The sequence below is a fragment of the Apteryx rowi genome, unplaced genomic scaffold (assembly GCF_003343035.1).
Source record: "Apteryx rowi isolate R43461 unplaced genomic scaffold, aptRow1 scaffold_564, whole genome shotgun sequence".
Classification (NCBI taxonomy): Eukaryota; Metazoa; Chordata; class Aves; order Apterygiformes; family Apterygidae; genus Apteryx; species Apteryx rowi.
In genome coordinates this window covers 471,360-483,721 of record NW_020450832.1, presented here as the reverse complement: position 1 = coordinate 483,721, position 12,362 = coordinate 471,360, and the positions used below count along the sequence as shown (strand labels likewise).

At 43.2% G+C, this 12,362-nt stretch overlaps 1 protein-coding gene across 1 annotated transcript in view; it reads left to right on the top strand.

Annotated features, from left to right (window-relative positions):
- Positions 1 to 252: 252 nt before the first annotated feature.
- The window catches only part of RNF213 (ring finger protein 213), a 55,397-nt gene continuing 43,287 nt past the window's right edge, over positions 253 to 12,362 (top strand). Inside the window, exons 1-12 of the mRNA XM_026081998.1 lie at positions 253 to 389; positions 2,084 to 2,403; positions 3,595 to 4,266; positions 4,955 to 5,127; positions 5,760 to 5,918; positions 6,202 to 6,395; positions 6,648 to 6,928; positions 8,171 to 8,439; positions 9,958 to 10,146; positions 10,681 to 10,879; positions 11,548 to 11,603; positions 11,964 to 12,117. Of these exons, the coding sequence (XP_025937783.1) occupies positions 281 to 389; positions 2,084 to 2,403; positions 3,595 to 4,266; positions 4,955 to 5,127; positions 5,760 to 5,918; positions 6,202 to 6,395; positions 6,648 to 6,928; positions 8,171 to 8,439; positions 9,958 to 10,146; positions 10,681 to 10,879; positions 11,548 to 11,603; positions 11,964 to 12,117 (2,775 nt within the window). The 5' untranslated portion in view covers positions 253 to 280. The remainder of the gene's footprint in view (positions 390 to 2,083; positions 2,404 to 3,594; positions 4,267 to 4,954; positions 5,128 to 5,759; positions 5,919 to 6,201; positions 6,396 to 6,647; positions 6,929 to 8,170; positions 8,440 to 9,957; positions 10,147 to 10,680; positions 10,880 to 11,547; positions 11,604 to 11,963; positions 12,118 to 12,362) is intronic.

Genomic DNA, 12,362 nt, shown 5'->3' with positions numbered 1-12,362 from the left:
ATATATTTTTTTTCTGCTGTTCTACCCCAGGCTGTTAGTTGTGCCCAGCTAGGGTATGAGGCGGTCCCTTTTGTGCCCGGCAGTGCTCTGCGAAACCTTCGCATCCCTGTCTTGCTTTTTCAGTTTGTTTCCTGAAAATAGAAAATGAGCAGGGGGAAAGATGGCATGGCGAAGGTTCGTTGTTTTGCGTTAATTGCTTGTATTTCTCTGTCTGCCCCGTCCCGTTCTCTTCCCCGCCGTGGTTCCGAAAAGCTCAGCGCAGCGTTTGCGCCGGGGAAGCATGAAGTGCCCCAAGTGCGGCTTTGTCTCTCAAGATGATTCTCCCAACTTCTGCAGCAGCTGTGGGGCCCCGCTGCCTCCCGGCACCAGCACGGGGCACAAGGAGCCAGGTAGGAGGGTGCGACGTGGGGCGAGCGGTGGGCGACGACATCGACATCGGGGGCTGGCTGCTGCGCGGCCACCAAAGGCTGAGGGCAGCGGCTGGTTCTTGTGCCAGCCCCGGCACTTACGTGGCTTGTCTGGAGCTTTCCTTGCTTTGCAGTGACTGGAGGGGGATGGAAAGAAGGGTTTCAGTCTTTGATACCTCCCACGCATATGCTCCGCACTCAGCTCTCCAATGCTGAACTGGTTCCCGTTTTGCCAGTGAACCGGTGCCGTTTCTATGGAATACAGCGCTGCAAACACCAATTTAGTTTCTACTGAACCAGAATTTCCTATCCTCATAGTACTGTTAGGTTTACAACTTCCTGTCTGTATTTCTGTCTCTTCTTGACAACATACTAATTTTGCCTCCACCAGTAGTAAGAGATTTGAGTACACAGAATTAAAGCAGTTACACTGGAGGAAATATYGCCTGATCCCTTCTCTGCTTAAAGAGAGAAAGGCCCAAATCACCAGAACAGCTTTTGATGTGTTGAAATGAAGAACTAGGTCCTAAAAGAATCTGCTAAATCAGAATTGGCCTGTTGTAGTACTGACAAGATCAAATCTGTATAGATCCTTATGCAATCCAGAATGGCAAGGTGACAAACCTGAGATCTTCAGGTTTTAAATGCTGTAGGAAAAATGTCCAAAGCATCTGTTCTGGTGGTCCCAAAGCTTTGACCCTGCTCTGTCATAAATATGSTCTGAGGGACCAGAGAGTTCCCCCAAGTAAATGTGTGCAGATCAAGCCCTGTCAACAGAGGAGTTGCTGAGGAGCAGTGACTCATGCAGGAGTTTAAACTCTTTGGATAATGGCATGACATTAAATTAGATGTGAAACAATATTGCAAAGGATGTTTGGTTCAGACACAGAACAACCTGCTGTCGTTAAGCATGGTGCACCCTTCAGGCTGTAACACTCAAAAGGGCCATGAGCTGACCTTCACCTTGATGTGTGTGTGCTCCTGCTTCCAAAAATACCCAAAAGAAATCAATGATGTCCTTTGGTGTTGGTTGATCTCTTCTCAAAAAGGTTAAGTGCTTCTGCTCTCTAAAACAGGGCAGGGGCAGTGCTGAAGAGCCTGTGAAACAGATATATAGAAGATGGAGATCCATTCTGACACTTGGTTCAGATCTGAGCTGCCTTTCCACAGAAGGTTTTAAGGACTGGATGAAACTGTTGAAGATGAAAAGAGAATTTCCTATACCTTCCTGGACATAACRTTCAGCTGTGTGGAAGAGGTCACACAGCCAGTTAGGAGAAGGTTAAGAAAGCTGAGAAATGCCAGTGTCCTGTCACTGTACGTCTTGGGGATCCTTGAGAGTTTTAGCAGGCAGTTGTGGCTCACAGAGCCTGCTGCTTTGGCAAGTAGCCTGTTAGCTGGAGGTAGAATAAAGATAGATTGGTACCTGAACACAGTAATTTCTTATCTTAATTAATCTGCTACTGACTGCAGGGGCCTAGGAGAAGGAAAGAGGCTCTACTAGGGTTGGAGATGGTGTTATTGCTAGTGGTGGCTATTGAAGAGGAAACAAAGCAGCTCTTGTGTGTTGAACTGATGCATTTAATGAGCAGCAGGCCCTGCTTGCTCACCAGCAGCTGAGAACTGTTTTCTGTCCTGACTCTTTAATTTAACAATGAACCTTGCTTCCATTGCAGAAAGAGGAAAGGTGAAGCCAGCTCCAGTCCCAGACGCAGGAGTGGAGCCTGGAGGAAAGCTGAAGGGAGAAGGTGCTGATGGGCTGCTTTCCACCACTGAAACAAAGGAGGAGGGAGCATTGCTGCTGGAGAGTGTAAGAGCTTTGAGCAATACCTCAGAGACCACACCTGAATGCACTGCAGGTGGGTCGCCTTCTATCACCAGACCAAACGAGGAGGAAGAGGCATCGCTGCTGGAGAGCATAGGAGCTCAGGGCAGCACCTCAGAGACCACACCTGAATGCATGACAAATGGTTCCTCTAGAAAGTCCCAGCGGAAGGTGAGGCTCTTTGTCGGTGCTGAGGAGCAGGAAAGGCTGCTAACTTTTTGCTCTGTCTTCCCTAATGCAATGAGACAGGGTCACATCACCACTAATCCCTTTTGCCTGAATCTGGCAAATTTGACAGTGCTGCCTTTGTTTCTAGGCAAGCTCCAGATACATTTGTTTGCATTGTAAATGTGCATGTGGACAGCTGACAGCTACCCCTAACAGTACCTTTGTTACATTGAGGGAAACGCTACAGGATTCACTTAATATCCTGTTCCGCGTTACTGGTGAGAAAGCCTTGAATATTGAAAATACGTAATTCTCAAGAATTACTTGCATTTCACCTAATCGCCTTTAAGCAACTTTAATTAGAGAATTTAAAAAGTTTTTTCTGAGCAGTCCTTTTTTGTTAACTTATGACTTAAAACAACCTTGTAATAAAATGTCAAAATTTCTGAGATTCCCAAGAGTTAAGAAAGAAGCATCTCAGTCATTTTTATTTGAACGAGCTCAGCAAGTCTCACTTGCATCAGACCTATAGGACTATAAATCAGATGAGAACTTACTGATTTGATTTTTAATGGCTGCTGAGGTACAGTTCTTTGGATTATGGCTCGTGATTCTTCCTGCATCAGCACTGACAGTCCGTGGTTTTCCAAACATGTCAAAGCTGGCATGCATCAGTATAACCTTCAGATGTATCACTTTTCCTTGCTGTCCCCCCCTTCCCTCATCTGTGTTGTGCAATTGCATGGGGAGCCATTGGGGAGCTGGGTTATAACTCCCACCCAGTTATTTTTAAGACACATCAGGTCTCCAGTGTAGTTCATGACAAGATACCTGAACCTGCCGAAGGTAATAAGTGTGGCCTAGTCTCCTCAGCCATCTTGGTTTCTCTTGGCCTAGTTGCTGCCTTTAGGCCAACATTCAGGCGAAGTACACTTACGTAGTTCAGAACTGAGTTAGAACTGACAGTTTTCACTTTCTCTTTGAACTGCAATGCGATGTTATTGTTTGGTTCCAGTTTTCATGGGTATTTACGATCAGATGGTAGCTGGTCTTGTCCCTTCTCTTCATGATAATTCTCCCTTAACCCCACACAGCAAGATGATGTTTGTACTATCTGCAGTGAGAGAGGTGGCAAAGAATTTCTCTTTTACTGTGAGTAAACTGGTATTTTGTGTTGTTCCTTCTTTTTCATAGAAGAGAAAGAAGAATAAAGCAAAGACGAATCCTTCTGACTCTGGGGAGCAGAACTCTTTGCCTTCTCTAAGCACAGCACCAGATCAAACACCGGAAGTGATTGATACACGCRTGGTTCCACGAAGCAGTGAAGTGGCCAAACCTCAGGCTGATTTACTTGGTGGTGACAGTGGAGGTGTGCGTGAAAATGATAGTGTCTTGGGTCACTTGGAAAAGGAGGCTCAAAGTCTGGAAATGATCGCGAAAGATGGTCACAGCAAAGTAGACACGATGACCCCATCAAAGCGGAGCAGTGCTGGTAATGTGGATGCCCCATCTACAAGCTCTGCRGCCTCAGAGGAGAAGGTGAGGAGTGAAAATACTGCAGAGCATGGAGAAACAGTCAGGAGTAACGTGGAAGGGGACAGTGGTGCATCTGACACTGGCCAGCTTCCAGAAACCAGGCTGGATTCCCAGTCCTTTGGCAGCAGAGACAAACTGGCCTCAAAGGCAGACGGAACAAGCATCTCCTCTGGATTTCCCCCTGATRTAGGAGAACCTGAAAGTAAGCCCGCAACATCTTGCACTGCACATCAAAGTCAAGATGTGGAGGCTCCACCTGTGGTCAAAAACTCACAGGCCAGGAAGGGTAAACAGGAGAGCAACCGGCAAATGAGCTCTTTGACTTCCAAGGTAAATGTGTGAATGAAGACTCTTGTGAGTATTTGGTCATGTTGGAAAATGTTTCCCTTTCTTAACTTTGATTCCCTTTTTTGTAGTCAATAAAGTTGAAGTTCATGAGGTTGAGCATATGGAGAGAAAGCAGTGGCACTATAAAGTGTCTCTTGTGACTCTTTGTTCTCCTGTGTGTTAGTTCTAGCACAGCTCCAGTATTGAATGGTTGCTCAGTTACTACCAAGAGCTGTGAACTTGTCTGTTCTCCAGACAGCTCTTCCAGGAGTGTTCTCCACTGAGATATGTTATATCTCCTCTAACCAAGAGATCTTCATGCTATGTAGGAATCCATTCTCCTGTCATGGATAGACCTGTTAAGCTGTAAATTGTTCGTGGTTATCTTTCATTTCCTTTATGCTCTGCCCTCTGGGGGATCCATGGCTTATTGACCTGACTTCCTCCAGTTGTGTGTGTATTGGATTCCTCTTGCAATCCATCCTCTATTCTCCTTAACAAGCAGTTTCCCCTKACTGCGTTTGTCTTGATGAGGGATTGGTGTTCCAAGAGGACAAAAGTATGAAGTTAGCTGGTATGCTTCATGTTCTGGGTATCTCCTACTGTCGGAGGAGATGCTGAACAGTTCTGTTGATGTTGTACTTCCAGGGTCTTCTGACTTAATTTCATACTGTTTATGCTCCTATTACAGAAGGAAAATGCAAAGGAGAAAACAAAGACTCAAAAAGAGGAAGTACGTGAAGCAACTGAGAAAAACATAAATCAGACCAAAGGGCCAGAGGTTGCTAGAAAGGGCAATGAAAACAGTCACAAGGACACAGAGCAGCAAAAGAACCAGAAATCCGTGGATAAGAYTGAACAAAGGTGAGAAGATCCTTGCTGCTTCCCAGCATTTTCCACTTACAGGATTTGGTGCAAGGAGGACTCCAGACAGAGGCAGGGGATTGAAGTACTAAGATTAGGTCTTCATGTATCTTGTGTCTGTGGAAATAGAACTGGACTTAAAACTGAAGCAAACTGCTGCTCATGCAAAGGAGAGTTAGTGCTTAATCAGGAGTTGCAGCACAAGTCATATACTGACTAATGCGGTACACTTGGCACTTAAGTCCTTTTGAATATCTGATGAGTTAAAAAAAAAAATTTTGTTTTCTTATTCTAACCTGTGGCCAGGACTGCTTCACACATGTGATTTTGTGGGTTAAGTATGCGAAGAGCTGCTTTGGTTGGAATAACTTGTTTTGCTCAGTGGGCGTGAGCTGGAAGAGGGGTAAAGCACAGCCRTTTCAGGTTACACAGATGTTATCAGAGCATTTCGTGCTTCCTTTAGGAACCCATCAGAGGGTTTTGCATGAGGCATGCTATGTAGCATTGGTTTTAGGGTGAAATGCTGACAGAGCTCATGGCTCTTGCTTCCAGTAAACTAGTGGCTCAGAAATGCAGTTTTTTTAAATAGCACAAATTGTTTTAAACTTTTTTTTTAATTCTTTCTGTTTCAGTTCTGTGAACCAAAGAGATGGTATTACAGTGTATTTCCATGCCATATTGTCTAAAGACTTCAAATTAAACCCTGAGACCCATAAAGTGTTCATCAGGGCTGGAGGCATTTCTGGCTATAAAGACTGGAAGGACAACATTTGTGAGCTGAACTGCACCAAGTAAGTACCCTCTTGAGTCACATGGGGGCGGAGGGGGGTGTTGGCTCTGGAGAACAGRATGCAGCATGGTACTTCGTTTAATACGTAAGACTAGCTATTTGTCCATATTGTGTATTGCTACARAGTGTTTTCATAGTGCAGATAAGTATTCCAGAATAGTCATCATGAAAGAATAATCATTGTTCCTGTTAAAAATTGAGGTGATGCATGGAGAAGAAGTACTTAGATCAGCTGGCATCTAACTTATGTTTTGCCCTCCTTTGCTGTGTTTTGTGTTATCTAGGCATCTAGCAGRACATGGATACCTCATTGACGGCTGTGTAACTCTTGCAAAGGAAATTAAGGATAAATGTATTCCTTACAAATACTGGGTTAAGTGTGCTGAAGAAGAATATGAATTTATTTACAAGCCTCCATTAACGAGTAATTTTGTGAATCGCTGCTTAATTGTRAGAGGCAACTTGATCAACAATGGAGGTAAGCTTTTTCCACTTGATCTGCAAGTTGCAGATCAGTCTTGGGAGCAATTATGCACAATCAGAGGTCTTTTAGTGGGATGGATTCTAACTTCATATGGACTAGCCTTATTAGAATCCACTGACTGAGGTTGGAAACTTAATGGGTCAGTGTGGGTATTTCTGTGGGCAACTAGAAGAGCAGTGGCATGTGCARATGGGTGTTTGTTTCTCAAATGATTTTCTTCTGTGTTCTGATCTCTGCTTATTACAGAATGGCATCAGTATGATGATATTGTGTGTGCAAGGCCTTCCCTAATAAAAACTGTCTTSAACAAAATTTACCATGATAAAGGCAAAGAGGTGGTGGAAGGGAAGATAATAGCAGCAAATATTATGCTAGAAAATATCTTCAGCCTTCTAGACACCTGGAGTCCTGTCAACCTGAGAAACTTCCTCTCCCAGTTAACACAATTTTATGTTGTTACGAGAGAGCCATGTGTACATGATGGCAGGAAAATGYTATGGACAGAGTTAAACTTTGGAAGAGAGAAGGTAATCTGTTTTCTTTTAACAGATCCTMGAAGACAGAAATTCAGTTACTAAACATAGAGCTTTAATTTTGCTGTTGACGTTGTTTATCTAATTTGGTATTCCAGTCAAAAGGATCATGTGTGACACCACAAATGTGGATCCTTTCATGGTGATTGCCACTTCCTACCTTGAACTTCCAGTCAAGTCGTTTTAACTAGTTGCAGTTTTGGTCAGGAGCAGAGCTATGACATGGTGATTTTTGAGAGGGTTTTGCCTGGATATTAGTTTTCTATGCCTAGCCCTTTAGTTTTGCTGCCAGTCACTCTGTCACTGCCTTCTTGGCACTTGTCTTTGACTCCAAACCTGACATTTTTTGAGACAAGCTCCTCCTGGCCCAGTTCTTATGACTGGTGCAGACAGGGCTTCTGGAGCCCTGGATTTCTTACCTGGCATAATTATGAAATATGGCAGAAATATCACATCCTCTTTGGGGGCATCACACCACTGGCTGCTTATTTCTAGCTTTCTGCGGCCTCATTCCTCCTGGATACAAGGGAGAGGCCACAAGATGGCATACTGGCGTAACCGTATGTCTTGGCTACCCAAGCTCAGCAGAGAGCCTGAATGGTTCAAGCAACTGTGTGTTTTTAGAGGAGTGGTTTTGGTATCATGGGATCACCCAGCATCACAATACTATGAAACCCCTGGAACATAGTTTCAGAGTAGCTTTGGGGGCTGTGGGTAGGGCAGAAATCTCTCTCCTTTCACTGACTCCCATCCAGCTTGAGTCCACTGGGAAGCTAAAGCCTGTCTGCTTGCTGATCAAGGCTGCAGCATAAGATGATGTAAGTTGGCCATAAGATGATGTAAGTTGGCCATAAGATGTCCCCTCCTCTAGCATCTTAAGTGTAAGGCTGCTTAGCCAACAGTTTCCTTCCTGAGATCTACTCTGCTCCTTGACATTCCCCAGCTGTGCTGGGCGTGGGGAGGTGCAGCAGTAACTGAGCCGTGGGACCAGGCAGCATGGAGCAGGGCATGAAGATGCCACAGGTACTGGGGTACTACACCTGATGCTTTTAGTGTTGTTCAGTACTGTGTGCACTTAGATACTGTGGTGGTACCAGAGCCTGTGTGGTGCATGTGGCTTTTGAGTATCTAGCTGTAATGGACATGGAGGAAAAAAATGGCATTGAAAGAAGATGACTTATAGGGGAACTAATGCTTTGGTKTGTGGGTGTTTGTTTTTTCCCTTCTTTGTCTTAGGTAAATGATTTGCTGCTAAAATATATGAAGAAAATAGCTCTTCCCTTCCTTGATTCAGAAGGTGCAAGTGCATTACAGAAGGACATGGTAATAAAAAGTAAACTAGCTCTGGGGCTGATCATTCTAACAGTAGTTGAAGAGCTTGRCCTGCCAACATCTAAAGACGATCTGGCTAGCCTGTGTAGCCTCTTGTGTTTTGAGAAGATGTCACAAAAAGCTGTACTGGATGAAATTCAGCATACCAAAAAGGCTTTTACAGAGGTTGCAAGGTATGTATATGTTACTTCTGGGATGTGTAATAAGAAGGTGGTATTGATTGCATGCATGGAATGGTTTGACCTGTGAAAACGCTTCTTAGCAGTGCCTATTTTTAGCCAGCTGGCCTAGAAGGAATAAATTGCAGCAGCAATCAAAATGTGCAGAGCAGTTAGGATCTTGCATTTGARGAAAAATGGGTTGCTGGTTCTACTGCATTTCTTATGAACAGCTGAGCTGGGCCAAGAGGGTGTTGCCTGTGAGTGTCACTGTTTCCTTCAGAATCTGCTTTTCCTTCTAGATGCTGTTATTGACCTAGGAACTGGCTGTATGGATTCTGCCCTGCTACTTGTATTCCAGAGCACAGCCATCCATCCACTGATGCCAGTTGGCAGCTTCAGGGTCTTTATAATCCTGCTCATTATAGAGCAGACTCATCCAGTCACATCACCTAACTGGCAGTAACTAACTGGACTGGTTTTGTTGCAGTGTAGTAGATAGTAAGCATAGCACCTTGTCATCAAACAATATGGCATCCAGCTCTTGGTGTCAGAGTATCATAGAAAAATTCAGGTTTGAAGGGTCCTCTGGAGTTCTCTGTTCCAGCTTCCTGCTCAAAGCAAGGCTAACATCCAGGCAAGGCTGCAGGGTCTTGTCCAGTTGATTTCAGAAAATATCCAAGGATGGAGCTTGCACAGCCTCTCAGGGGCTATCTTCCAATGCCACACCTTTCCTGATGTGTAAAATGTTTCCCTTATGTCCAAACAGAATCTCCCTTATTGCAACTTGTGACTACTGCCTCTTGAGTAGTAGCTGGAATTCAAGCTATGGCTTTTCTTTATGTATAAGATTCTATTTGTTATTGTCTTCTGCCAAGCAGTTTCTAGTTGCTTATCCTACCTGTTTGCTATTCATACTTAAAACTCCAGTGATCAGTAACATCATGTGTTTAGTCCTCATTTGTATTAATTAAAATGCCATATTCAGATACTTCTTGTCTGCACATCCTCTTACATGTATCACTGCACACCTTGTGTTGATTTTCCTTAGAGTAAAGACTGCCTGCTCACTAGACTGTTATCTATCTGCTTACCTGGCACTCCTGACCTAATTACTTCATTTACATGGCTGCAGCTCTTAAACTTCATTTTGGGGGTCTTTGTAATATTACTTCAGCCCAGCCAAAGAGATTAGTGAGTTGTCACTAGAATGACTGGATGCRTTTATAGCTCTGTACTTCTGTTTCACGAAATCTCTGACTGAGCTAGGGAGAGGTCATGTGGAAATTGTAGATAAAATTATTGGCACTTCTACTTGATGCTATTTTCGTAGGGTTTATGCAGCAAGATTCAAGTAGGATTACAGCTTTGAGTCTTAAACTTCAATCCTATATACTCTTCAAGGAAGGTAGGATTGAACTATTAATTATAAAAAGTTATTTGAAGATACATAATGAAATGTAGCCTTTTTTTGACAAAGATTTTCTTTCATCCTATATAAAGGGTTTTTTTTTGTTTGTTTGTTTTTTTAAGGTTGACACTTCAYCTGACAAACTTGTGCCAGAAATGCATTGATGACCAAGTAGGCCAGTGGGTATGGATTCTCCCTCTTTTGCATTTCTTTACTGCTCCGTTGCACCATGAAYGCTCTTGCATGGCAGAAGATACCTGGGCCGGGCTGGAAGGACTTCCATTTGCTGAAATGAGGAAGAAGCAACATACGTGAGTTTTCCAGAATGTCTGTGGGCTTTCCAGAATTACTAGTTTTAACCAGTGCCTTGGTGTTGTAGTTGGTGGTGATAACCTTACTTCATCTCTTAGCTTTTTTTTTTTCCCTCTCCTCTTTGTCTTAAGAAATAAGAAATGTAGGATGTTGATTGTGGATGTCTGGGATATATGAACACAGCTTACATTGGCTCAAAGATTATGGTGTACAGCAAAGCTGCGCAGCATACTATCTTTCAGTCATAAACAAGCCTTAATTCTGCAAGCTGTGGAGCAGCTTGCAGGGTTGGTTAAGCTTGCTGTGAGTTAAAGCAGTTTGAGCAGAATCTGAGCAAGAGTTGGAATTTGTTTTCATTGAATGCTTCAGCTCAGTAGTTTAACATTGATGCTATGATTACCAGGCTTTGGGGTCTTCTACCTGTCTTCGATGTAGATGAAAGAAGCATGCGAGTAAGAGTTCTCTGTGGGCTGAACGAGCTTTAGCCTCTTGTACTTTGAAAACATGAACACTTTGTTTTGTTTTCCATCCAGGGGGATCCTACTGCAGCTAATGAAGGAAAAGAAATACTTGATGGAATTTGACAGGACTCTGGTCAAGTCCTGGATCTGTGTGCTGCCCCTGGAGAATCTGGCTGAATTTATAACTGACTTATCCACTGATTTATTAGATTCTCTCCAAGGTGTTTCTTACAGATTAGAGAACATTCCCCTTTCACGCAGTAGTTCTGAGGTTCGTTTTCCAACAGCTTTACCCAAGTAAGGGATAAAGGCTGAGACTGGGCTTTTGTGCCCCCGCTGAGGGGGAGTGTAGTTGGTAACAGGTCAGAGCACAAAGAACTTAAAATCTAGCTAAAAGTAAAAATAGTTGCTCTGAAGTAGAAGATTCCCAAGAGGAGATGAGAGGGTGCATCTTCAACAAAAAATATTGTTGGCTTTGATAAGGGGAAGGGTCTGCTCATCTGGGTTTGCTCTTAGTCACTGGCAGTAAATATTTTAATCCTAAACTGCTCAGACTGCTGCCTGAAGCTCTTATTTGCACAGTGCTTGGGGATGTGGGCAAGGTGCTGTTGATTTAAGCTATTTTCCTGTGTGTTGGGAAAACACTTTTATCTGCATGAGAACAACAGGAACTGGGCATTGCAAGTAAAACAATAACAGTTTTTAAAACCCCAAACCATTAGAAGTTTGGCTGTTGGGTAGTCACTAATTGTCCAAAGATATGTTGACTGTGGCACCTGCTAAAGCATTTCTGCAGTCTTATAGCCTGTGTATAAAAATATTGGAGAAGGCRTGAGAGAATCCTGAATTTCCTCTTTCTTAGCATCCTTCTCTAGTCATGAGAAACCAGTCTGTAAAAATTAATTCCATGGTCTAATACTTTTATCTTTCACTTGTTAGGTAGTGGRAAGTCTTTTAAAGAAACTGCTGTGTATCTTGGAAGAAAAACAGGCCAGGTAACTGAAATGCACTTAACTGAAATGCACTTTTGTGAGAATCTTGTCCTCCTTCCTCTTTTTTTTTTTTAATACCATGCCTCTTTTGAGGGTTTGTAGCTTAAGTGTGTTGTGTTTCATCCAGAATATCAGGAGTCTGTACAAATAATATCTGGATAAAAGGATCCTGTATTTCTCTTCCTCTGTCAGTTAACAAGTTTTTTTCTAATCTCTCCAGGGGAGGGATGATTAGCTGCCATGCTGTATTGAGTTTGTTCTTTGAGGGTTGGTTTTGTTTTGTTTTTTGTTTGAGCAAGTAAGTGTCACTCATTCCAGAGCCAAGTGGCAAAAAGTTTCTCCCTTTTTATTCCTGTCCTTTAGAGCTCTGGAAGCTTGCAGTTGGCAGTCCTGCTTGATTCTCTGCCTCAAGCTGCATAAGGCTGTCTGCAAGTGCGCAAAGCAGGGGTCATGGTTCAAGATTCCTGCCACTTCTACCAAGATGATTTCAAAGACTGCCGGGCTTCAGCCCACAGCAGTGAGTACTGAGTAACCATTCAAGAGTTTATCTGAATGGGATGTCCAGAAGCATTACAGAAGTGGTACAGCAGGCTCCTTTTAGATCATATATGTTCTTCCTTTGGAAAATTTAATACTCTAATCAGAATTGTGATACTTCCAAAAAGTTGTGAAACCATTTAATGATTTTGAGTCTTCTTACTTAAAACAAGCTTGCATGCCTAGGCTGGTTGTCATGGGTTTTGTTTTATGTCTGTGTGTTTT